This window comes from Gobio gobio (assembly GCF_949357685.1).
Source record: "Gobio gobio genome assembly, chromosome: 14".
Lineage (NCBI taxonomy): Eukaryota > Metazoa > Chordata > Actinopteri > Cypriniformes > Gobionidae > Gobio > Gobio gobio.
The window spans coordinates 16,791,839-16,815,968 of record NC_137107.1 but is presented as its reverse complement, the minus strand read 5'-3'; the positions used below and the strand labels follow the sequence as shown (position 1 = coordinate 16,815,968).

At 37.6% G+C, this 24,130-nt stretch overlaps 1 protein-coding gene across 15 annotated transcripts in view; it reads right to left on the bottom strand.

Annotated features, from left to right (window-relative positions):
* The window catches only part of dbn1 (drebrin 1), a gene marked incomplete at its 5' end in the record, with an annotated part of 121,319 nt that overhangs the window by 10,981 nt on the left and 86,208 nt on the right, over positions 1-24,130 (bottom strand). For 2 of the 15 annotated variants that reach the window (XM_079835753.1, XM_079835756.1), the window contains 9 exons: positions 5,129-5,233; positions 7,812-7,926; positions 8,795-8,848; positions 9,165-9,222; positions 9,310-9,461; positions 11,832-11,909; positions 15,026-15,172; positions 21,372-21,461; positions 23,668-23,780. In XM_079835753.1, coding sequence (XP_079691879.1) covers positions 5,129-5,233; positions 7,812-7,926; positions 8,795-8,848; positions 9,165-9,222; positions 9,310-9,461; positions 11,832-11,909; positions 15,026-15,172; positions 21,372-21,461; positions 23,668-23,780 — 912 coding nt within the window. Of the gene's footprint in view, positions 1-5,128; positions 5,234-7,811; positions 7,927-8,794; positions 8,849-9,158; positions 9,223-9,309; positions 9,462-11,831; positions 11,910-15,025; positions 15,173-21,371; positions 21,462-23,667; positions 23,781-24,130 lie in introns of all 15 variants that reach the window. The other 13 variants (XM_079835755.1, XM_079835752.1, XM_079835758.1 and 10 more) reach the window with 13 other exon arrangements.

Sequence of the window (24,130 nt, the reverse complement as noted above, 5' to 3'; positions counted from 1 at the left end):
CCCCAGCCTTCTCATCAATGACTGTGACATTAAAACACAGACATGCCACTGTGACCATGAAGACACAACACAGTGTGCAGCACACAAAATGAGTCCACACATTTACAAATGCATGTCGTTTTCTGAACATGCACTCATGAAAGATTTTTTATTAAAAAAATGTCTTATATAATCAGTCAAAACAGCTAAAGCAAGTTGACAGGTTAAAAAAGTATTCAATGAACTCTGAGTTCAATGTGACAGGTTAATCAATATAAGACAAGATTTTAAAATAACAATGTAATAATCCAGACAAGATCTAGAATCTACTGTCTTGTTCATGCAATTTTTAGGAAATATCTAAATAATTACAACCCACTGGAAAGAACAATCACTTTAAAATCTCTGTTTCCTGGACTGTAATGTATGGAAGCTTGTTTCCGCCGCAGAATAAAAATAAAAAAGGTAATTGCGACTTTTTATCTCACAATTTTGACTTTTTTTCTCAATTCTGACTTTATATCACACAATTCTGACTTTATAATGCGCAATTGTGACTTTATATCATGCAATTGCAACTTTATAATAATAATAATATAAACTCCCAATTCAGACCTTTTTTCTTGCAATTGTCAGTTTATATATCGCAATTCTGACTTTATAAAATGCAATTGGGACTTTATATCTCACAATTCTGACTTTATAAAACGCAATTCTGACTTTATATCTCACAATTCTGACTTTATAACTTCCAATTGCGACTTTATAATAATATTAATAATATAAACTCACTATTCTGACTTTTTTTTCTCGCAATTGTGAGATTATAATAACAATAATAATGATAATATAAACTCGTAATTCTGACTTTATATCTCGCAATTCTGACTTTATATCACGCAATTCTGACTTTAGAATTCAAAATTGCGACTTTATATCACACAATTCTAAGAAAATAGTCAGAATTGCGAGATGTAAACTCACAATTTTGTGATAAAAATTATCTTTTAAAAAAAAAAGTATTCTCTGGGTTAAACAGGCTTCCATATTTATGTTATTTAATCGAGAACAAATAGATTTTTTTTACAATCTCAAATATATTCCAAGACCTACAGTAAACTATCACAAATTATGCCCTACAGTAAACTATCACAAATTATGCTCAGGTTTGCAGAGATTTCAAAACATCTGCAATCAAAAGTCAGAGATTTAAAAACAGTAATCAAATGTATTCCAAGATCAAATGATTTGAGCTCATTCTTACAATTGTCTCATTTATTTCTGTTTGATCAATTTGAGACAAAATTACTAATGAAAAACCTCTGAACTATGAACCCAGCTAACAAAAATATGTTCTAAGAACATTTTGACTAAAAAGATTTTTGTCTATCTGATGTAGTAGAATTAATGCGGGTGCGGTTTCGGTCGTGACCTTTATGTAAAATGGGTCAGGTACGGAACAAAAAATAAATATTAAAATAAAATTTTGGTTAAGGAAATGTTAAGGAAACATTCCAATTGCTAATTTTGCAACTATTATGGGAATGTTACTTTTGAATGTTCTTTGAACAATCTGAAACAAGTAATTAAAAAGCAATTAAAAAATGTTAACTAAACAGATTCTAAAAAAAAACCTTGCATGAACGATATAACAATATTTAATGCGATAAACAATGTTTTTGTGCTAACGTTTTGAGAACAATATTGAAGACCAGATAACTTTGAATGAACATTCTATTAACGTTACTAGAAAGAATGTTTGTTCATAACTTTGAGAGAACCTTGTCAGAACGTTAGCCAAAGTTCTGAGAACATTCCCTGATAGCTGGGAAATCATATGGAAGTCACCAATTTGAAATGCAACAAAAACACAGAGATGCAAATTTCTTAGATTAATACGATACAGCTTAGTGAAGACCTCACATGACATACAACAAACACAACTCCAAAAAACCCACAATGACCATCATAAAAACTGGTTGCACATGCCAAGTGACACAATTCAAATTCACCCATTTCTGAATGTGAAATCCACAGTATTACTCTATATAAACTCAAACATTTTGGGTCTTAGTACAGACCCAGTGTTTAGTCCTCATGGGCGGCATTTGTCCTCGTGTTGCTATGTAATGTTATAGTTGAAAACACCACAAGGTCGGCTCCACAACGGTCACGTACGATACCACAGTCACACAAGGTCCACGGAACGCAAGCCCAAGGGCTCGGAGACTACAATCACATGCGGTGCAACGTGGCGTACACTCACAGGTCAACAGGACGAAAGGAAGCGTAGGCAGGGCCGCCGGTTATCCGTCAGAAAGAGCATGGGAGGAGAGGAAGGGGGACATGAGGGGAGTAACATTGGTGAGATTCAACCAGATCTCCCTAACCAAAAGAATCAGTTTGTCTCAGTCCTCCAAACGTCCGTGGCATAGCTTCAAAATAACACATACTAAATGTTTCCTGTGCAAAATACAAAGTCAACGGACAACAAGTATAGAACACATAAACTGATTATGGACCCAGAGAAGATGGCAATATGGATCAAATAGTCGTCTTGAGAAAGAAATGGATCGTGACACTGAGAAGGCCGTAGTGTAGTTAGTTAGTACAGCGGGTTACTTCAGATGGGACATACAGAACGGGAGATGGTTACTTAAGATTGGACAAACATTTGAGCACCTGACTGTTGTGCCTTAACAGGTGGTTTTGTCATCACCAGGACGGCATTTATTAAACGCAGTTTATTCATCTACCTAATATGAAATGATAACGTTTCGCTCTGTTCTGTGTGACTTCTGCTGCAAACTCTATGTTAATGACTAAATGTTGACTAAATGTTAAACAAGACATTGTTCAATTCACAAAAAAGTAAATAATTTGTGTGCTGTAATCCAAATCTTTAGAATCCATACGATGGCGAGGAACAGACCCAAAATTAAGCCTTTGTTCAGCGATCTTCATCTCCATTCTCAGCAGCGATCGTCAATGTCAAATCCTGCACTCATTATATATTTAAAAATTGCCGCCTCAAGAAGCTTTACAACAGGTTTTACGACAGTGATATCAAACGCTCATTGGCTCTCGCCTTCTTCATCACAGATCGCAACATGCCATGAGAAGGCAGACTTCACGGAGTGGATCGGGAGACGTTTTTTCAGCTATTAACAACTTAAATTCTGCACTGTACCTCACACAAAGCTATTGTATCCAACCAGAGATGGCTGCAACTGCAAAACATTGTCATTTGGACTACTTTTGCGGCATCTATCCAAACGTACAAAAAATTTAATTTTGTACCTGTAGGTTACATATGTAGGTTCACCCAAAAATGAAAATTCTGTCATTAATTACTTACCCTCATGTCGTTTGACACCCGTAAGACCTCCGTTCATCTTTGGAACACAAATGAAGATATTTTAGTTGAAATCCGATCGCTCAGAAAGGCCTCCATTGGCACAATGCACGTTACACTCTCAAGACCCATAAAAGGTACTAAAGACGTCGTTACAAAGTCCATCTCATTACAGTGGTTCTACAATAACTTTATAAAGTGACAAGAATAGTTTTTGTGCGCAAAAAAACCCCTAAATAACAACTTATATCATGATGACCGATTTCAAAACAAGGCATCATGAAGCTTCGGAGCGTTATGAATCAGTGAGTCGTGCCTTGTTTTGAAATCGGTCATCATGATATAAGTCGTTATTTAGGGTTTTTTTGCGCACAAAAACTATTCTCGTCACTTTATAAAGTTATTGTAGAACCACTGTAATGAGATGGACTTTGTAACGACGTCTTTAGTACCTTTTATGGGTCTTGAGAGTGTAACGTGCATTGTGCCAATGGAGGCCTTTCTGAGCCATCAGATTTCAACTAAAATATCTTCATTTGTGTTCCGAAGATGGAACTTACGGGTGTCGAACGACATGAGGGTAAGTAATTAATGACAGAATTTTCATTTTTGGGTGAACTAACCCTTTAAATGCATCAACTCAGAATGCCATGTTGATTTGATTGCTTGGGTTACATGAGAAAATAAATAATTTTGTCTATCTGATGTAGTAGATTTAATGCGGGTGCGGTTTGGGTCGCGACCTTTATGTCAAACGGGACGGGTACAGAATTAAATTTGTGTTGCTGACGGATAACGGGTCGGGTGTTCTGTTAACTACTGCGGGTTTCCCAAACAGGACCCGTGCCATAAGTGGACTGGCCGTGGCGCTCTCTTTTGGCCCGACAGTAGAAACGTGGCTAATGAGACCAGGCTGCCCCCTTTTCTTAAAATCAACAGCAAGCTTGTATACAGTTCAGCCTCCATCCAACCATAAACCGATGAATAGAACCAAGTCCCTGTCCTACATTTTTATTTTCTGATAATCTCTATTGATGATCAATATTCAGATGTATCTTATAATTAAAAAAAAAAAAAAAAACATCTGTCGCTACTTCCATTACATCACAACGTTAAGCCTAAAATGGCCCTAAAAACCCCGTGGGGTAACAATCATATAAAAAGTAATAACATATTTTCCTTACACGTTTTCTGTAAATTAGTTACATAATTGTATTGGTCACGAAGATATTTTTTTTTTTTTACATTTATAATGTGCAATACTTTAAATCTTAGAGCCATATGTCACTTTTGTGTGAAGTATAGCCTGAAATTAAAGTCAGGTACCAGCTTTTGAAATATAGCACATTATATGTGATGCTATGGCTTCAGAAAACTAGGAATACAGCAGATTAATATAGTCACAGACTATTTTTATGGTAATCCCATGGTACTTTTTGTTTCTTTTTGGAGCAACATACCCATTTTCATTGTATGGAAAAGAGCAGCTTGGACATTCTGCAAAATATCTCCATTCGTGTTCCACAGAAGAAACGAAGTCCTAAGGGTTTGGTGAGTAAACGGTGACAGATGTTTAATTTTAGGGCGAACTAATCCTCTAATACTAGCACATACGGACACTGGGAGACCTGGTGCGTCCCGGTGCAGTGCAGCTACAGTGAATGCTCTCAGTGTTGCTGAGGAAGCCAAAAGAAAAACGGTAATTCAGTAAGAAGAGTGGCTACAGGCTAGGCTGGTGACTTGGTGATCCTACGCTGATGCAGTGGCCCTCAGCAAGATCTGTCCAGTACCTACCAGGTGGACCTGGCTGTCGCCGCATATGGGGCGGAGTGCGAGAAGGGGGTGGGCTGCAATCGGATGGACTGTGCTGCTGCCTCAAGAATGGACTGTCCAAGCGGCCTGGTAAACGGGAGACGGGACCATCGTGTGGGACACACGGACACCCACCACACACACACAAAGAGCGACGTACACAGGTGTGACAGAGGAAGACCAAACCGGATAGACATGAGGAAATAAATCCAGGGATAGAGAGGGGAAGAAGTTTGTGTGAAAGAGAATGATCAGAGAGACAGAGAAGCACGAGTTCAAAACAGAAGTGATGGCGGATGTGCAGCAGTTGGGTAGTGGTTAAATAAGATCCAGGATCGTCAGAAGGAGAGATGGAGTGGACGGATGGTTAAAAAAGGGAATGTCAACAACCAAGAGGATGGAGTGAGCAGATGAAAAGAAAGAAATTACCAAGAAATAGAGAGGAAAAAAGTAAGGTAGAAGGAGAGAGGTAAGAAAACAGCTGTTAGTGTGATGGTCTCACACCCTTGAGTGGTAGTGAGGAGTTTGACATTCACTCCAACACTGAAAAGTCTATGATCTTAAATAAACTATGAAATGACACAATCACCCAGTTATAATACTGCATTGTCATACAGTCTTTTGGAAAGGATCATACAGTCTGTTGGAAAATGGCACTAATAAAACATTTTTGACAGTAAAGCAATCTTTGCTTTAGCATCCCTGTTGAAAAAAAGCCCTCCTCAAACTAGCCTAAGGTGGTTTGCTGGTTTAAGATAGTTTGATCTCAAATAGCACTCCATGGGAAAATGGGACTCCTTTTAAGTAGCTCTTTTTTTCCAGCAGGGATTGTAAGCATTGATTTACTCAACCTCCATAAGGCACATTTGAAGCTATTGTGATGATGTTGAAAATACGTTGAAATATGAAACAACACAGCTATTTGTTACTTCAGTCAAAAATAACATCAATCAGCAAACTTTTCGACTTAGCACAATCAACCAATTAATTCCAAAAGAGGTGTTAGCATGTTGATTAAACATAAAAATACTTAGAACACAGAAATGATGGTTATTTAAAAAAAAAAACTATTTGTATTGATCAAAATGACCAGCATGTTGCCACTTCCTTTGATATTTTGTTCTATAATTCAAAGACATTCTGTGGCTTACAATAACTTTGGGGCCAGCATATATGAAGTTTAGATCCTAGAGACTTTATTCAGAGCAGCTCCATACCAGGTATGAAAGCGAGGCAGTGAGGGATAAACTTGCTGTGTTTACTGCACTGGTTCCCTATTAAACATTGTATACATTTTAAAATATTGCTAATTACTTACATTAAATGGTTTAGCTCCTCAGTACTTGAGCGAGCTCTTAGCACATTATAGTCCTACATGTCTATTTCGATCTCAAAATTCTGGCCAGTTGATAATACCTAGAAAATCTAAATCCACTGAACTGGACGATGACATCACTGTTTTCCCGCAACTGCGTTGCACTGTGTATTCTGACACATTTCTATCAGGACCAGCATTAACTTCTTGAGCAGTTTGAGCTACAGTAGCTCGTCTGTTTGATCGGACCACACAGGTCAGCCTTTGCTCCCCACGTGCATCAATGAGCCTTGACCAATGACCATGACCAAGTTTTTTTTCTCCATTCTGACAACTGATAGAGTTTGGATTCCTTGTCACCGTCGCCTCTGGCTTGCTTAGTTGAGGACACTTAATATTCAACAATATTATTGATCTGCCTGCTTTGACAACATTGAATAAGAACTGAACTGAGCTGGACGATAACATCACTGTTTGCTCCAGAGCAGCTGTATAGATCAATAAACTAAGGGTATGTTTACACGAGAACGATGTACTGAAAACAGAAACGTTTCTTTGTTTTTTTTTTTTACTTTTTTTTCTTTCTTTATCAAAATTACAACATGATGATTTTAGTCACAAAATGCTAGATTATGCATGCCAGATGAAGTAATTGGTGATGAAAACGCCTGTAGAAAACAGTGTCGTGTCAAATAACAAATTTTTACAACAGAAATGAATCAACGCTGAACTGACTTAAACTGGAAAATGACGTTCTTCTAGATCTGCTGTACAGCCAAAACAATCTTTGTTGCATTATTTTCCTGTTATCACTGTAAAGCTGCTTTGAAACAATATGTATTGTAAAAAGCGCTATATAAAGGTGACTTGACTTGACTTCAATGGCATCCTCTGTAAAAAGCTCCCAGATCACTTACTATTTTCCAGTGTTTCGTCAGCAGAACAATCCAAAAACACAATAACAGTACAACCCACTGAAGAGATGCATGTCTATCCCTCACGGTCTCGCTTTCATTCCTGATAAAAATCAAAGATGGCGCTGCCGTGAATAAGGTCTATTCACTTTAACCTCTGATTTATATATAAATATATCAGTATCTATCTATCAATCATAATTTAACTATATAAATAATCTGTGTATTACCCTCACAAATCTGTTGTGGTGATTCAGAGCAGAGATTTCAGACAGATGGTCTCTCCTGAGCTGTGCTGTTTAATTCTCATTAAATGACAGATTGAGAGACAAGTGAAGAGCAAGTAGCAGGACAAACAGAGGCTTAGTAGCATGAACGCCCCCCTCCTCCTCCTCCTCCTCCTCCTCCTCTTCTCCACCCTTTCCTATGATCTTACCGGTCCTGTGCGTAGTGACTGGTGAGATGTCCACACTGTTGGCTATGGCTCTCTCTCTCTGCTTGAAGAATTCCCGAGGGTTATCGGGCCTCTGGGCAATGATGGCTGCTGCCTCCTATAAACATATTTAATATTTAATACATAATGTTTGGTCAAATGTTCGGAATAATTAGGATTTTTGTTGTACTCTAATTTCTTCCTATCATGCAAAGCTGAATTTTCAGCATCATTACTCCACAAAAATATTTTCGACATTGACAAGAAGCATTATTAATAATTGAGCACCAATAATAGGCCTAACTGAGCACCAAATCAGCATATTATAATGCTTTGCTATCACAGGATTAAATGACATTTTACATTTATTCAAACTGAAAACAGTTATTTTAAATTGTAAAAAAAAAAAAAAAAAATTGCATAAAAAATAAAAGCTTGTGTTTACATAATATAAGTGTGTGTACTGTGTATAATTATTATGTATATTTGAATACACACATGCATGTATATATATATATATATATACGGTATATACATGCAAATATTTCTCAAATATATAAATGTATGAGTGTGTATTCAAATATTCATAATGATTATACACAGTAAACATATAATATGTAAACACAAGCTTTTATTTTGGATGCGATTAATCGTTTTAAAGCAATCATTCTAAACTTGTAACCAGTGGTGTATTACTGTAATAATTACATGCTGTGCAGGTAAGACATTTTGCATTAGGATTTTTGTTGGCCCCTTCTCATCATGAAGATCCTATCGACTGCACACGCACAGAAACACACCGTCTTTAAATAGCCCGAGGAATCCCACTGTCCCACATCTAAACCCCAGCAGAATATCTGTCATCATAACACAAAACTGCTCCACATTTGAGCTTGTTAGGGTCAGAGTCTGTTCTGCTTTTCAAAACACTCCTCTGAGAGATGAAGCGATGCTAGTGTGGCCCTAACAGATCCGTTTCAACCCACCTCAACCTCTGATTCCTTTTTGTCCAGGGCAAGGTCTTCACAGCTGGGCTCTGTCTGTAAAGAGAATCAATGCATGTTTATTTCCAGCAGGGGGCAGCAAAAACTAAGTTTTTTTTGTGGGTTACTCCACATGCCGTTTGTTACTTATTTACTTTATAAATGACTAGTGCAATAAAACTGATTTTGAGTAAATACTTCTGAAGCCTGTGTAATTCAGCAGTCACATTTATCCACTTATTACAGGCACAATAGGTCAGAGGTCATAGTTACCACCACCCATAGATCCCATATCATGCATTGTTTGCATTTTTCAAGCCAGAAAAGACACAAAACCTGGTTTACTGTATGCAAAAAGCACACGCACTCTTACAATCAAGGGTTGATTCCTTGACTTCTCTTTGGCCTCTTCCTCCTCCAGCATCTTCTTCCTGTGACCGCGCATATAAACACAGATAGCATCATAATGATGTATGACTGAGGGTCATCTGTTTTGGCCACTGTGGCATCATTCCTACCTGTGTTCCTCGATCTGCCGCTCCCTCTCGCGGTACCGCTTCTCTCGCTCCTCTTGCTCTTTTCTCTCCAGCTCCATCCTCTCGTCTTCAAATCGCTGCCGTTCCTCCGCAGCCTTCTTTCTCTCTTCCTCCTTTCTCAACTCCTCCTCCCGCTTTAAACAGGACACATGTCGGTAAATTATCAGTGAAATGTATTTACATAAGATTATCACAATAACATTTATTAATAAATAAATTAATTAATTAATTTACTATTTTTCTTTATGTCATTTCTATTTCCATCTATATGTGAATATATTTCAATGGACAAAAATAGATCTAAACATTGTAGAACACAATACTGAAAAGTGATTCGATGTATGTAAAGGATACAGGCCTCCATTTTTTTCAACTAGGAGAATATATACACCGATTAGGCATAACATATACATAACATATATATAAAAGAATAATAATAATTAGATTAAAATAAGTGAGTATAAATTTGATCTAAATAAATAAATAAATAAAAAAATTATAAAAATATTAGTTAGTTGTTAATCTATTAAATTAATTAAATTAGAATAAAAAATTATATATATATATATATATATATATATATATATATATATATATATATATATATATATATATATATATATATATATATATATATATATATATATATATATATATATATATATATATATATATATATATATATATATATATATAATTATTAGATTACAATTGAATAAATAAACAATAAATAATAATACATTACTACACGCAGAACAAAATATATAATAATGTAAATGAAACAAATTTTAGATAAGATTATTATTTAGATTATTATTATCTTTTGCGTATAAATTGAGTGTTGATAAAAGACAGATGCCGTATACATTTTATGATGGGGGTCCCTCACACAGGGATGATCATATTTGGGGGTCCGTGGCATCTAAAAGATTGAAAACCCCTGGGCTACACGACCGGGTCAGAGCATCTCCAAAACTGCAGCTCTTGCGGGGTGTTCCCGGTCTGCAGTGGTCAGTATCTATCAAAAGTGGTCCAAGGAAGGAACAGTGGTGAACCGACCACAGGCTCATTGATGCACGTGGGGAGCGAAGGCTGGCCTGTGTGGTCCGATCAAACAGACGAGCTACTGTAGCTCAAATTGCTCAAGAAGTTAATGCTGGTTCTGATAGGAAGGTGTCAGAATACACAGAGTATCGCAGTTTGTTGTGTATGGGGCTACATAGCCGCAGACCAGTCAGGGTGCCCATGTTGACCCACCACCGAAAGCGCCAACAGTGGGCACGTGAGCATCAGAACTGGCCTCTTTCAGCAGGATAATGTGCTCTGCCACAAAGCAAACATTATTCAGGAATGGTTTGAGGAGCACAACAATGAATTTGAGGTGTTGACTTGGCCTACAAATTCCCCAGATCTCAATCCAATCGAGCATCTGTGGGATGTGCTGAACAGTCAGATCTTAAAGGATCTGCTGTTAACATCTTGGTGCCAGATACCACAGCACACCTTCAGGGGTTTAGAGGAGTCCATGCCTTGACGGGTCAGGACTGTTTTGGCAGAAAAAAGGGGGACCAACTCAATATTAGGTCATAATGTTATGCCTGATCTGTGTATATATGCTGTCAAATCGATGAATTGCATCTAACATAAAAGTTTTTTTATATAATATATATGTGTGTATATATATGATATTATTTATATATAGTATATTTGTGTTTGCATGTGTCTGGGTATACATACATATACACAGCATATATATTATATAAATTATTATTATATATAATATAATATACTAATTTAATTTGCAGTATTACATTATTACTTAATTGTATAATATATATATATATATATATATATATATATATATATATATATATATATATATATATATATATATATATATATATATATATATATATATATATATATATATATATATATATATATATATATATAGTAATAATGTAATATTGCAAATTAAATTAGTATTAATAATAATAATAATAATTGTAAATATTAATTACTTAACATATAAGAATAATGTATATATAACATGTATTATTAATAGTAATAATAATAATTACAAAATTACAGTATGGTTGGAAAATGATGAACAACAAAAATGAGAAACAAGTACAACATGTTTTACTCTATTTCACTATATGATCATTAATTGAAATCTATACAAACACAAAAAGAATGGGGGAAAAAAGCCACCAAAAAAGGCATAGTAAAAAATACCATGACTTTGATAACAAAAAAAAAAGAAAACCCCTGGTACATAAAAGTGACCCTAGTTAAAGAAACCTAGTTATTCTAAGCTGCTAGAGACTGAACGGCATCAAACAATCTGACAGAACCACTTCCTCATTAATGTTAAAACAAAGAGAATAGTCAGCTGAACCATCACATTGTGCTTACACTGTTTACAGTGGTTCACACTGCCATCCTTAGAGCCTCAGATCAAGCATCTTAGCAGCAGAAACCCAAAGGAATCAAATTTCTACCTTGGCTTGTTCCCAGAACTCCTCTCGATTGATTTTCTTCATCTCGATCTCTGCATTTGTTTTCTGGTAGGTGGTGCCCTGCGGTCAGGAGGAAAGGAGAAGTGTGAGTGCAGGCCGTTGTAATTGGACAGCCAGCTAAGGACAAAGACGTTGATCCAAGGAAGGCACTATGAGGATAGTTTGTTTCTTTTCCAAACATAAAGTCAGCTAGAGAGCACATATGTTGGGTTTTCATGTTTAATGGGGATATTCCACAAACTATATATTCTATATCCTAACCCTAACCCTAGACACAGAAAACTTTCTGAATTTTTATATTTTCAAAAAACAAAATTTAGTTAATAAGCTGTTTTCCTCAAGGGGACCCAAAAATATCCCCACAAGACAAAAAAAATGATTACTTGTATTACTATCCTTGTGGAGACATTTCACTGTTTGAAAGAATTGGCTTTGTGATTAGATTATACCAACATCACTTGGCTCTTGAATTTGATTTGTACACTAATACTACATTTTAGGGGATACAAGTCTGGAATAATTAAGACTTTTTTATGTGTTTGAAAAAAGTCTCGTATACTCACATAGGCTGCATTTATTTGATCAAAATACAGTAAAAACCGTAAAATTGTGAAATATTATTACAATTTAAAAGAACTGTGTTCTATTTGAAAATTGTAATTTATTCCTGTAATGGCAAAGCTGAATTTTCAGTGTCATATAATCCTTCAGAAATCTTTCTAATATGCTGATTCGTGCTCAATTGCCACCAATTAGTGCTTAGTTATTAATATATTATTATCAATGTTGAAAACAATTGAATGCATCCCTGCTGAACAAATGTATTATCTTTTTTTATCTTACCCCAAACTTTTGAATATTAGTGTACAATGGTTTCCACAAAAGACAAAAAAAAAAAAAAAAACCCAGCACAACTGTTTTCAACATTAGGGGCTTTCGCACCGGAGGAACCTTTTCATAGTTCATAGAACTATTGGCAAAATTACTAGGATTTTGGAACTCCTTTTGGGGGATCTAATATAGCTCCTACTTCATAGTATAGGGTCTAATGATGCATTCAAGTCCTCCTGGGAAGTTTGTATTTACGAGGTGGGAAGTCGTGTTTACGAAGGCAGGTACATTCAAGTAACTTTCGTCAGAGTACATTCTCTTAATTTTTTACACAAAAATACAGTAAAGTTCTTAAAGAAATTTCCATCATGTGTTTTGCCTTTTTATGTTTTTATTTAATTTACGAAGCCACTGTAAACTTTGTTACATATTAGATATTTTTAAACAATGCTATCATATTTTAAGGAGGCAATTAGCTGTAAATAGAAAAACCTGACAATATCACTGCTGTTAAATTGACCCTATTTACTTTGTTAGCACACATTACAGGTCTTAGGGTGAACAATTAATCTGTGCAAGTTAATACACCGAAAAAAAATAGTTTATAAAAAATAAAAATAGTTAGAAAAGTTACTTCCGGTCTGGAATGGCGTTCCTTCTCAGATGACGTCAGTTTGACGGCTTGGGTTTGAATATCCTTAACCACTCACCTCCATCCGTTAGTCTGCTATGAGCGTGAGATGGAGAGGAGGAGCGCTGAAGTGAAACCCTGCCCTCTATTCAATATTCCATTTCACTTGGAAATACGTCACAGCACTGAAGAAAACTCAGTTGCTACTTCCGGTTCACTGGGACTTTAAATATTGTGGTATTCCGCCATGTTTCTCACTGACACGCCCCCAACTCGTAAAGATCGGGGCTTAAAGAAAATCCAGAGCTTCCCACTCGTATATACAACATTGTGGTGGCGTTCATGTGCGTTCAACTCGTAAATACGTTCTTTATGTCATGACCATAACCAGTGACATAAGTGTACACTGATTGGCCGAACGCACGTGAAACAACACCCGCCATAAAAAAAAAAAGCTGTTTACACATACAGATTATAGCCTATATTTACTCCAGAAACTAACTCTAAATGGAAAACAGTGATAGATGGACCTCTCAACCTTTACGCTAAGGAGAAAATCCAACGCAACTTTGAAAGGACCAAGCTAAACATGATTATGTATTTCTGCTAGCGACATTGGACATCAACCACATGACTTTTTCATATACCGTCTACTTTCTTTGTATAACAGTTCTATCTAATAACCTATCGTAAACTAATGAAGACAGAGAATGTGAATTATCAGCGGCATCAATATAAAGGTCCACCATGCCGTCAAAATAAAAGTTACAACAACAAGCACGGCTTACGTCGCTTCAAGAGTTCCTATTGGTGGTGCGAATGGGATTCTTGGGGAATTCTTGGGGAACCACCATGGTGGCTAATTCCTAGAACTAAGTTCCTAGAACTACTCGGTGCGAAAGCCCCTATAGGTAATAATATGTTTATTTAACACCATATCAGCATATTAGTATGATTTTATGGTCACATGAGAAGTTGTGGCCTAAAGGTTAGAGAGTCGGACTTTTAACCTGAAGGTCGTGGGTTCGATTGTCAATACCGGCAGGAATTGACTGAGGTGCCCTTGAGCGAGACACCTATCCCCCAATTGCTCCCTAGGTGCCGCAGTCAATGGCTGCCCACTGTTTCAGGTGTGTGTGTTCACTGGCTTGCAGTGCATGTGTGTGTGTGTGTGTTCACTACTCACTACTCCTTAATGTGTGTGCACTAACTTGGACTGTTTAAAATGCAGAGGATCAAAATTCAGCTTTGCCATCACAGGAATAAATTACATTTTAAAGTATTTTAAAATCAGTTCATTTAAATTGTAATAATATTTGACAATATTACTGTTTTTACTGTATTTTAGATCAAATAAATGCAGTCTTGGTGAGCATAAGAGACTTTTGACTAGTAGTGCATACTTGGCAGAGACGTCATTCAGATAAGTGAGCAAAACAGCAGGAAGGATCTAGGTTATTTTAAAGTGTGTGAATCAACTCACTGTTTCACATGGTGCATAAGCAATCATTGTTTCAGTTCCTCTGTATCAACAATGTGGCTCTAAGAGCACTTTCCTCTAAAAACAGCAACAAGGCTGTGCCCTTGTGTCAGACATCACACTATTAGAGAGCCATTCACAGACAACTTGATTTGACCCCTTTCCAGTGTGCACGCAAACCCCCCACACACACACCCCGGCCCCCCTCTCATCCCTTAAGGACCAATCACGCACAACGTTTTCTGGATTCTCTTCTTCTTTCATTCGCAGGCGGCTCAGAACTGGGCTGGCCACTGGAGCCGTCCCATTGGTCAGCCTCTGTCCGATGGCTGTGGGGTCGATGTCGTCTATGGTGCTAGCGTTCACGATGACGTCAACACCCTGTAAGGAGAAAAAGAGCATCAGTAGTACTGCGCACACACACACACACGTCACCTGGCAACCAGCATCAACCGCGCATTTAAATGACGAGCACTCTTTTAAGCCTAATTGTCAGACAAAAGAAGAAAGTCACAAAAGCATCAGGCTGCATTGACAAACTCTACTTGACAGGTTTCCTAAAGACATTTTGTGATTCTACATTGTCATGTGACTTGTCACTTTTGATAAATCTAATGCATCCTTGATAAAAGTGTTGACTTCTTTAAAAAAATCGTACTGACCCCAAACTTTTGAACAGAGGTGTATATTATTATTAACAACTCATCAATCACATAATTAATGAACAAATTAGTTCAAAGTGAAAAACATATGAAGGCATAACTATGAATGAGTATGAATGATTCATTCACATGCAATTAGGCTTTTCCTGCGAGGTAAAACAAGTCTTCAATGTGCTTGTAATCATTTGTGCCAGCATCACAGAATATTGAGCTCTTCCTCTAACTAAGCTTTTGTAGTTTTGTTGAGTTTCAAACAACAGACTATATCTGTCTAGTTCATGTGTATTTCATAAATAGCTACATGAATGCCGCCATCAAGGTTTTCAATAGCTCAAAAAGAGCATCTGGTGAATTGACTGGCACTTTAGATCAATTCATTCCTGATAGTACCGACTCTCTTTCAACCCAAAAGCACAATCTCTGCGGCGGCCTTGGTTGTCTCGCTGATGTTTTATCGTGGAATTTCTCTACCTCAATACCTCTATTCTCTCTCTCTCCCTTTCTCGCCCACGCACCCACGTTGAAGAGATTGAGAGGTTTGAAAAGCCGAGCGGCCCCCCATTCAGATGCCTCACACCGGCAGACACCTCCAACACAATAGCCCTGAAGAGGAGCGAGTTAGTCATCTAGAAACATCTTCTGCTGCACATTACCAGCTGTTAGGTAGGTACATACACTCAGAAGCACACACACATCCAACAAGCCCACCAAGACTCTGTGGCCCACCCACATGACTTGTGATTTACTCTTATCTGCTGGAGCACAGGACTGAATTAAAGCGGAGCTAAAGAGGCATGCTGTTAAACAGAGCCATACAGAAAGCCTAAACAACAACAGAGGGGATGGTGGTATTGAATAGAATTGAAAAACATGTTAATAAGAAATTCATGTATGATGAGTCAATGTTTGAAATGAACATTTCTGTAAAACACCAATTATGTTTCAATGGGTGAATCTCACGAAAACATATCCAGGTCTAATTTCACTGAACAAAATAAAACAAAACAAACAAAACAAAACACAAAACCTAACTAAACTAACTATATTTTATGTAATACTAGAAATAAATGTACTGTTTTCTAATTAAAGTTCTTTAAGTGAACAAGAAAAGCTAAAATTATTACATTTAATTTGTATTGTGTTTATTTAATGAAAGCAGTGTGAAAATTATGATTGTCTAGATTATTTTTACTTTAATTTTGTAATGTTTCCTAAGTACGGTCATTCCTCAGAAAAAAACCCTAAAAACTTTTAATTGTATGTATATACTGAAAAACAATAAAATGAGGAAAATAATAAATATTCAATATAATTTTTCTTGTCCTTATTTAGTAAAACTACTATGTGAACAACATTTTAGCAGAAATGCTAAGATTGGGAGTTGTGCGTTGTTGTGCTCCAACTTTATAATGGGGTATGACATGCATAAGTGTGTTGTGTGTTTGGGAGCGGAGCATGCTCGGTCCGCCCTTGAAAAGGCTGACTGTCCTCTTTGTGAGGGTCCTGCTCTCTTCACAAGCGATCAGAGTCAGGCGTTTGCACCTCGAAGTTCGGGTCACCGGTCTGCTGAGGCGGCTCTGCAGCTTCGATCATGGGGATCGCAAATTGAGTCGGCAGAGGTGGAACTTGATACACGTGTTCCTCTATCTCTTGTCCTCTCTACCGATTTTGAAAGCAACCTCGCGGCTCGGATCCCGCGTTTGCCGAAGCAGCATGCGGATTATGCTTGCAGTTTGAGGTGAGATCAGACAGTTGTCTACGGTGTTCAGTGGCCTGAGGGCAAACCCTCTCGGGGGGGAAGTGTGTCACACTACTATAAAATGGGCGCTAACTCTTCCTCGATACCCTCAAGGAGCTGTCTTGCTATCCCACCAAGTTCCATGTTTCAGGAAGAAGCAGTCTCCTGCGGGATTCAGCCAAGTAGGTTGTTAAGGCTGTCTGCCCCTCAAGAAAATAATGGGCATCTCCTTTGAACTAGCTCCCTCTTTATTACGTTCAGTAATTCTTGCCAGGGCACTGAACAGAGGACCCCCCACCACCAAGTGGGACAGGGGGTTGCATCCAGTTTTGATAGCAACAAAGTATCCTAGGTTAGCTTTCGGGGGTGAAGCATACCAACATTGAGTGGGGCTGGACACCATGGTACAGATGTGGCCGAGGCTTCCTCTGTACGCCTTTCCTCCGATAGCTCTGCTCCTGGGAGTTCAAGTGAAGGTTCGCCAAGACCGAGTTCACCTATTATTAGTGGCTCCGTTTTGGCCAGCCTGAATTATGGTTCTAGGATCTAGTGTCTATCCTGGATGGCACTTCTTAAGAGATTCCCATCTGGAGAGACCTTCTGTCTCAACTGCAGGGGTTGCTCTATCGCAATCTATCCAGCCAGATATCTGGAAACTTTGGGTCTGGCCCTTGAGGGGCACCAGCTCATAGATTCCAGTCTCTCAACTGAGGTTGTTGGGGCAATTCTGAGTTCCAGAGCTCCCTCCACCACACCACTTGAACCCAGCCCATTGCTCGGTTGGTACAATGCTGGAGTTCCACCACGAGCACCTCTCAGCAGGGTTAGTCCCTACTGTCCTTAAGATATATGTTGCTGTTATTTTCCCTAGCCACATGCCTTCTGTTAGAGCTTCTTCTGTGGGGAGGCACCCTTGATGTCTCCATTTTTTCATGGTGCCAGATGGCTGAGGCCTATCTGCAGGAATAAAGTTCCTTCTTGAGACCTTTCTGTGGTCCTGAAAGGTTTATCAGAAGTTCAATCTGAACCCATTCAGCCTCAGAGTAGGCACTGACTTTTTAAGTGGCTCTTGTATTCCCATATCATTTCTTTAGAAGAGCAAAAGATCTGCAGGACCTTTCAGAATAGCCTCCTCCTGTCTGGATTTTGCACCAGATTACAATCAAACATGCTTGGTCAGTCCTTAAAGGGGGCTTACTGTACTCATTGTGAGCATTTCTCAATAAGGTTTACTGTTCCTTACTTTCTCTCTTCTCGAGGGATGAGTGTCAGGCTTCTGGTTCGGGTTCTGTGCCTACTGAGGAAGCATGGCAGCTTAGATCATGGGGTTTGCAGGTGGAGTTGGAGGAGGAGCTTGAGACGGGTGCCCCCACTTCTCATGCCATATCCACTGACTCTGAGGATCCCTTTTTGGACTTAAAATCTCGCTCTGAGAATTCTTCTGACCCGAACGAAGAACCGGTTACACGGTTACAGTCTTCTGTGACCGCACATCCGGTCATACTTCAGGCCTTCTTCTTCTGCCACATGAATCACTGGAGCAAGAAAGGCTTCACCTATTCACAGAAGATTTATGTCTACCGCTCAGGCCAGTGGCGTAAATGCACTAAACTGCTGGCTTGATAAAATGTTGCAGCAATGGATCTGCGTTCACCTAGCAACGCCTTTCGCATTGGATAACAGATGCCATTTTTCTGGCCTAAGGCGTTAGAGCTCACTCCACCAGGGGTGTAGCATCTTCCAAGGCACTATCCAAAATCCCTAAGAGCATCCCCTCCCGGGGGAACACCTCGACATTGTGCCAGATTTTCTTTGGGGCTCTCAGGGGGCATCTCTACTTCCCCCCCTAGTCTTGGTGATTCGGGAGGTGGAAGTGTCCGACGGGCATGAATCCTCCCTTCAGTTAGTTTGGGTGGTCCATGCCAGTTTGCTGCTTCAGGGCCTTGAATACTATCAATAGGCCGGCATCTTCTTTGATGGGCATGCATCTTCCCTCAGTGTAATGCCATTGCTATTTACGTTCCCACAGCATCAATGCCATGATGCAGTGCCACACTTCGTACATGCCTATACGGCTTCATCCAGACAATTACAATCTGGAGATTCCATCACACAGGTGCCCTTTTATGGTCTTGCTTATGTGCTACGCTACGTAACTTGACATCACATTAGCCAATCGAGAGCGGCAACCTCCCACAGTTTCTCGCCAATACGGAAGTGATTTAAACTGCAATTCATCGACTGGCCTCTAGGGACAGGCTCTAAAAGGGAGCAGAATCTCATTGAGCCCCATGTTAAATTGCCCAACTTTACAGCAGAAAAAAACATGTTTACAGCCTGGTACAAATTGTGGTTTTGGTCTATACAGCTAATTTTGCCCTTCATGACAACTATGAGGGTGGTGATTTTTTTTATAACTCATTCGTTTAAATTATATTAAGCCTTAGAGTTATGCATAATTAAGGGTGTGGTCACTTGAGTGACAGGTGGATTGCCGCTGCTGTCACTACTAGCTGTTTGTCTGCTGTCTGCTAGCTCCACCCACTCCACCCGTTAGCTCCTCTTTGCCCATTTTCAGTTATCCGGGAGTGATGTGCGGTGACGCGCTGCCAAGATGGCAACAGCCACACTTTAGGTTTCAGAAACGCTCTTCAGAAACCTATGGGTGACGTCAAGGACACTACGTCCATATTTTTTTTTACAGTCTATGGTTTTCACACGTCCTTCAGACACCACACAGAAGTGTTCCCATAGTGTCAAGTCTTTAACGCAGCGTTTCATTCCTTTCTCAGGGAACTGGGTTACATAAGTAACCCGAGACGATTTATAAGTTAAATTAAATTCAGATTATTTTAATGAAAATGTGCCATATTTCCTCACCAATTCTCATTGTAGTGAATTAAGATTTTTATTAAAGGGTTAGTTCACCCAAAAATGAAAATTCTGTCATTAATTACTTACCCTCATGTCGTTCGACACCCGTCAGACCTCCGTTCATCTTCAGAACACAAATGAAGATATTTTAGTTGAAATCTGATGGCTCTGAAAGGCCTCCATTGGCTCAATGGCACGTTACACTCTCAAGACCCTTAAAAGGTACTAAAGACGTCGTTACAAAGTCCATCTCACTACAGTGGTTCTAAAATAACTTTATGAATCGGCGACAATAGTTTTTGTGCGCAAAAAAACCCTAAATAACGACTTACATAGTGATGACGATTTCAAAACAAGGCATCATGAAGCTTCGAAGCGTTATGAATCAGTGAGCTGAATGATGATTCGGATCGCGTGTCAAACTGCCAAACTGCTGAAATTTGGCGATTCAAACTGCTGATTCGACTCGCTGATTCATAACGCTTCGAAGCTTCATGAGGCCGTGTTTTGAAATCGTCATCACTATGTAAGTCGTTATTTAGGGTTTTTTTGCGCACCAAAACTATTATCGCCGATTCATAAAGTTATTTTAGAACCACTGTAGTGAGATGGACTTTGTAACGACGTCTTTAGTACCTTTTAAGGGTCTTGAGAGTGAACCGTGCCATTGAGCCAATGGAGGCCTTTCAGAGCCATCAGATTTCAACTAAAATATCTTAATTTCTATTCCGAAGATGAACGGAGGTCTGACGGGTGTCGAACGACATAAGTAATTAATGACAGAATTTTCATTTTTGGGTGAACTAACCCTTTAAGATGTTTTTTAATTTAATCTTCATTATTCTCAACGATGATTCCCATTTGATTCTCATTACTGTAACAAAGTAGTAAAGATCATATTGTCTAAACACATAAAAAAAATGCATATGTAACGTCAAATGAACTTCAATGAAATGTAAATACCTTGTAAATTTAAATGTTAAGACTTAATACAATTTAAATACTTTTTTTCTTTAAGCAAAATATAATCAACTTATTTCTTTCATTTGATTTTGTGGTGAGCCAGACCTGCTTTGTGAGCTTCACCCCAACACTAATAAAGAAAATTGTTAGGGTTCAATCACATTTCCTTCTTTTCAGACAGTTTTCACAGTGAAGTCACAAAAGATGACTGTGAAACCTCACAGCTAACACCCCTCACATGCTCAGAGGAAAGATGATGTCGAAATGAGTGACTGTGGGTTCATATGTCTTTGAAATGGATCATTACCTAATTTAAAAAGGAAGTAAAAGATGTTTGTTTTACCTTGGGGAGACCCACCTGGAAAAACTCGGCTATGGAGGCTACATGGCTGGCACAGGCACACTTCCTAGCATCGGGCACATCTTCACCAACCTGAACACACATTGTCATGTACGTGTTTATTCAGAGAATACAACTGCAGTGTGAATGAAAAAAGAAAAAGTCTAGCACACTTCAGAGTACTGCCAATATATAATTGTCTCAAATTGCTCCCCTAAGTAGCTACAATCTCCCACTGCATTCATATAACCAAAAATTGATAATCACATCCTTGAACCTTAAATTGAGGTGAATATTGTGTTTCACTGCGACCATGAAGTGCGTTTCCAAGGCAACAATACATTTAAAGATATACTGTTGCTTAAATAATTCAACTAACAACATCTTCTCTGATCAGCACCCATTCAAAATAGAGAAGCTCACACAATTTAAAATAATTGCGGTGACATAAAGGGATAAGTACTAAAAATACAAAGTACAAAACATGCTTGCAATTAACATAAGAAATAATGAAAGTATTTAAGAGTCTTTCATATGAGTTGTGTGCAATAGCCATTACTTGCTTACTGCTTTTTATACATTCTTTTTATGCACTTCAAAATACTGGTGCAAACTTCAAATTGAATGACTTACTCAATTGTCAAAAGTTTGGAATAATTAAGGAAGAAGTCTCTTATGCTTGTAAAGGCTGCATTTATTTAAACAAAAATACAGTAAAAACAAAAAGGTAATATTGTGAAATATTTAGGGCTGTCAAAAGATTAATCGCGATAAATCGCATCCACAATAAAAGTTTGTGTTTACATAATATATGTGTGTGTACTCTGTTAATTATTATTTATATATAAATACACACACATTCATGTATATATTTAAGAAATATTTGCATGTATATACTGTATATACATTTATATAATCTATAATCTATATAAATATAAATGTTTTATATATAAAAATAATATTTTTTTCTTAAATATATACATTCTTGTGTGTGTATTTATATATAAATAATAATTAACAGAGTACACACACATATATTATGTAAACACAAACTTTCATTTTGGATGTGATTAATCGCGATTAATCTTTTGACAGCCCTAGAAATATTACAATTTTACTAGTTTCTATTACAGTAAATATGAAGACTGTTTTCAATTTTTAGCATATTTTTAGAATGTAATTTATTTCTTTGATGGCAAAGCTAAATTTTCAGCATCATTACTCCAGTCTTCAGTGTCACACAATCCTTCAGAAATCATTCTAATATGCTGATATGGTGCTCAATTATTACTGGTGATCTAATATTAATAATGTTTCTTATTTTCACTGTTGAAAACAGTCTTCATATGTTTGTTTATATAAACTGTGATAAAACATTTTCAGGATTCTTGATTCAAAATTGATTAGAAAAAGAAATCATCTGTAACATTATAAATGTCACTTTTGATCAATTTATTGCGTCCCTGCTGCATAAAAGTACAAATTTCTTCCTTTCTTAAAAAAAAATTAAAATATTCACCACAAACTTTGGAATGGTAGTGTATTACATTTTCCACAACAATATTAAGCAGTATAAAAAATTTTACTTCAGCAGCAAATCAGCATATTAGAATGATTTCTGAAGGATCATGTGACACTAAAGACTGGCGTAATGATGCCAAAAATTCAGCAGTTTAAAATATATAAAAATTAAAAACAATCATTTTAAATTGTAATAATATGTCACAATATTACTGTTATCAGTGTATTTTTTTAGTCAAATAAATACAGACTTGGTGAGAATAAGAGACTTAATGTTTCAAAAAATTGTTTGACCAGCAGTGTATATATATCAATTGGAGACCTAAAATCATGACTGGAGTCTTATATTTACTCTATTCTAAGCAAGATTATCCAGTGATTCATCTATAATTTTTGCCCTCCAACTCAAAAACGCCTTCAAGTCACTAACTGTCATACTGGCCTATATCAGCCTGACCACACTGTAACAAAACGTGTCTTCTAATCTAATCTAATCTTGGATCTTTAGCAAAGGAGTAATTTTATAGCTACTAATTCAGGATTGTGGGGGCTAAATATATGGATTACACTTGGGGTCTCGCTCCCACCACCATCGCAAAATTATTTCCTGCTTTCGTAAGATAGAAGAATACATGTATGATTAAAGGCCGGCACTGATGACGACTGACTGTGGTTATGTTAACTGATCTGTCTTTGTCGACCTCTAGAGCTAAAGTGTTCTTGCTAACGGCTTGCAAAGTTTCAGTGTCACTGAATGCAGGTTGTTGCATCATCTCACCCAGTTGATGAGGACGTAGCGTGGCAGGGCGGCGGTGGGCTCCTTCAGGCTGCAGAAACCGTACATGATCCGGGTGTTATCGAAGGTTACTGCGATCTCTGCCAGACCGCCATCTGTCAAACACAACAGCCACAGAGTTTAGAAAAGAAAAGCCAATTTTTTGCATCAGTTAGAAGTGTAGTAATTGCAATGACAATTATCGTTTTATCGTTTTTTTGTATTGTTTTTTTAGTAAAAATAGGCCTGACCACACAGTAATAGAACATGCCTTCTAATCTAATCTTTTAAATGTTGGATCTTTATTGAAGTAGTCATTTCATAATTACTCTTTAGGAAATAGGATTGTGGGGCTAATGTGTGGGGTCTGGCCGCCACCACCATCAGAAAATCTTTTTCTGCTTTTATAAGATAATTGTTATACACATAGATAGCAGTTAGTAGCGTACAGTACTATACTGTGCTT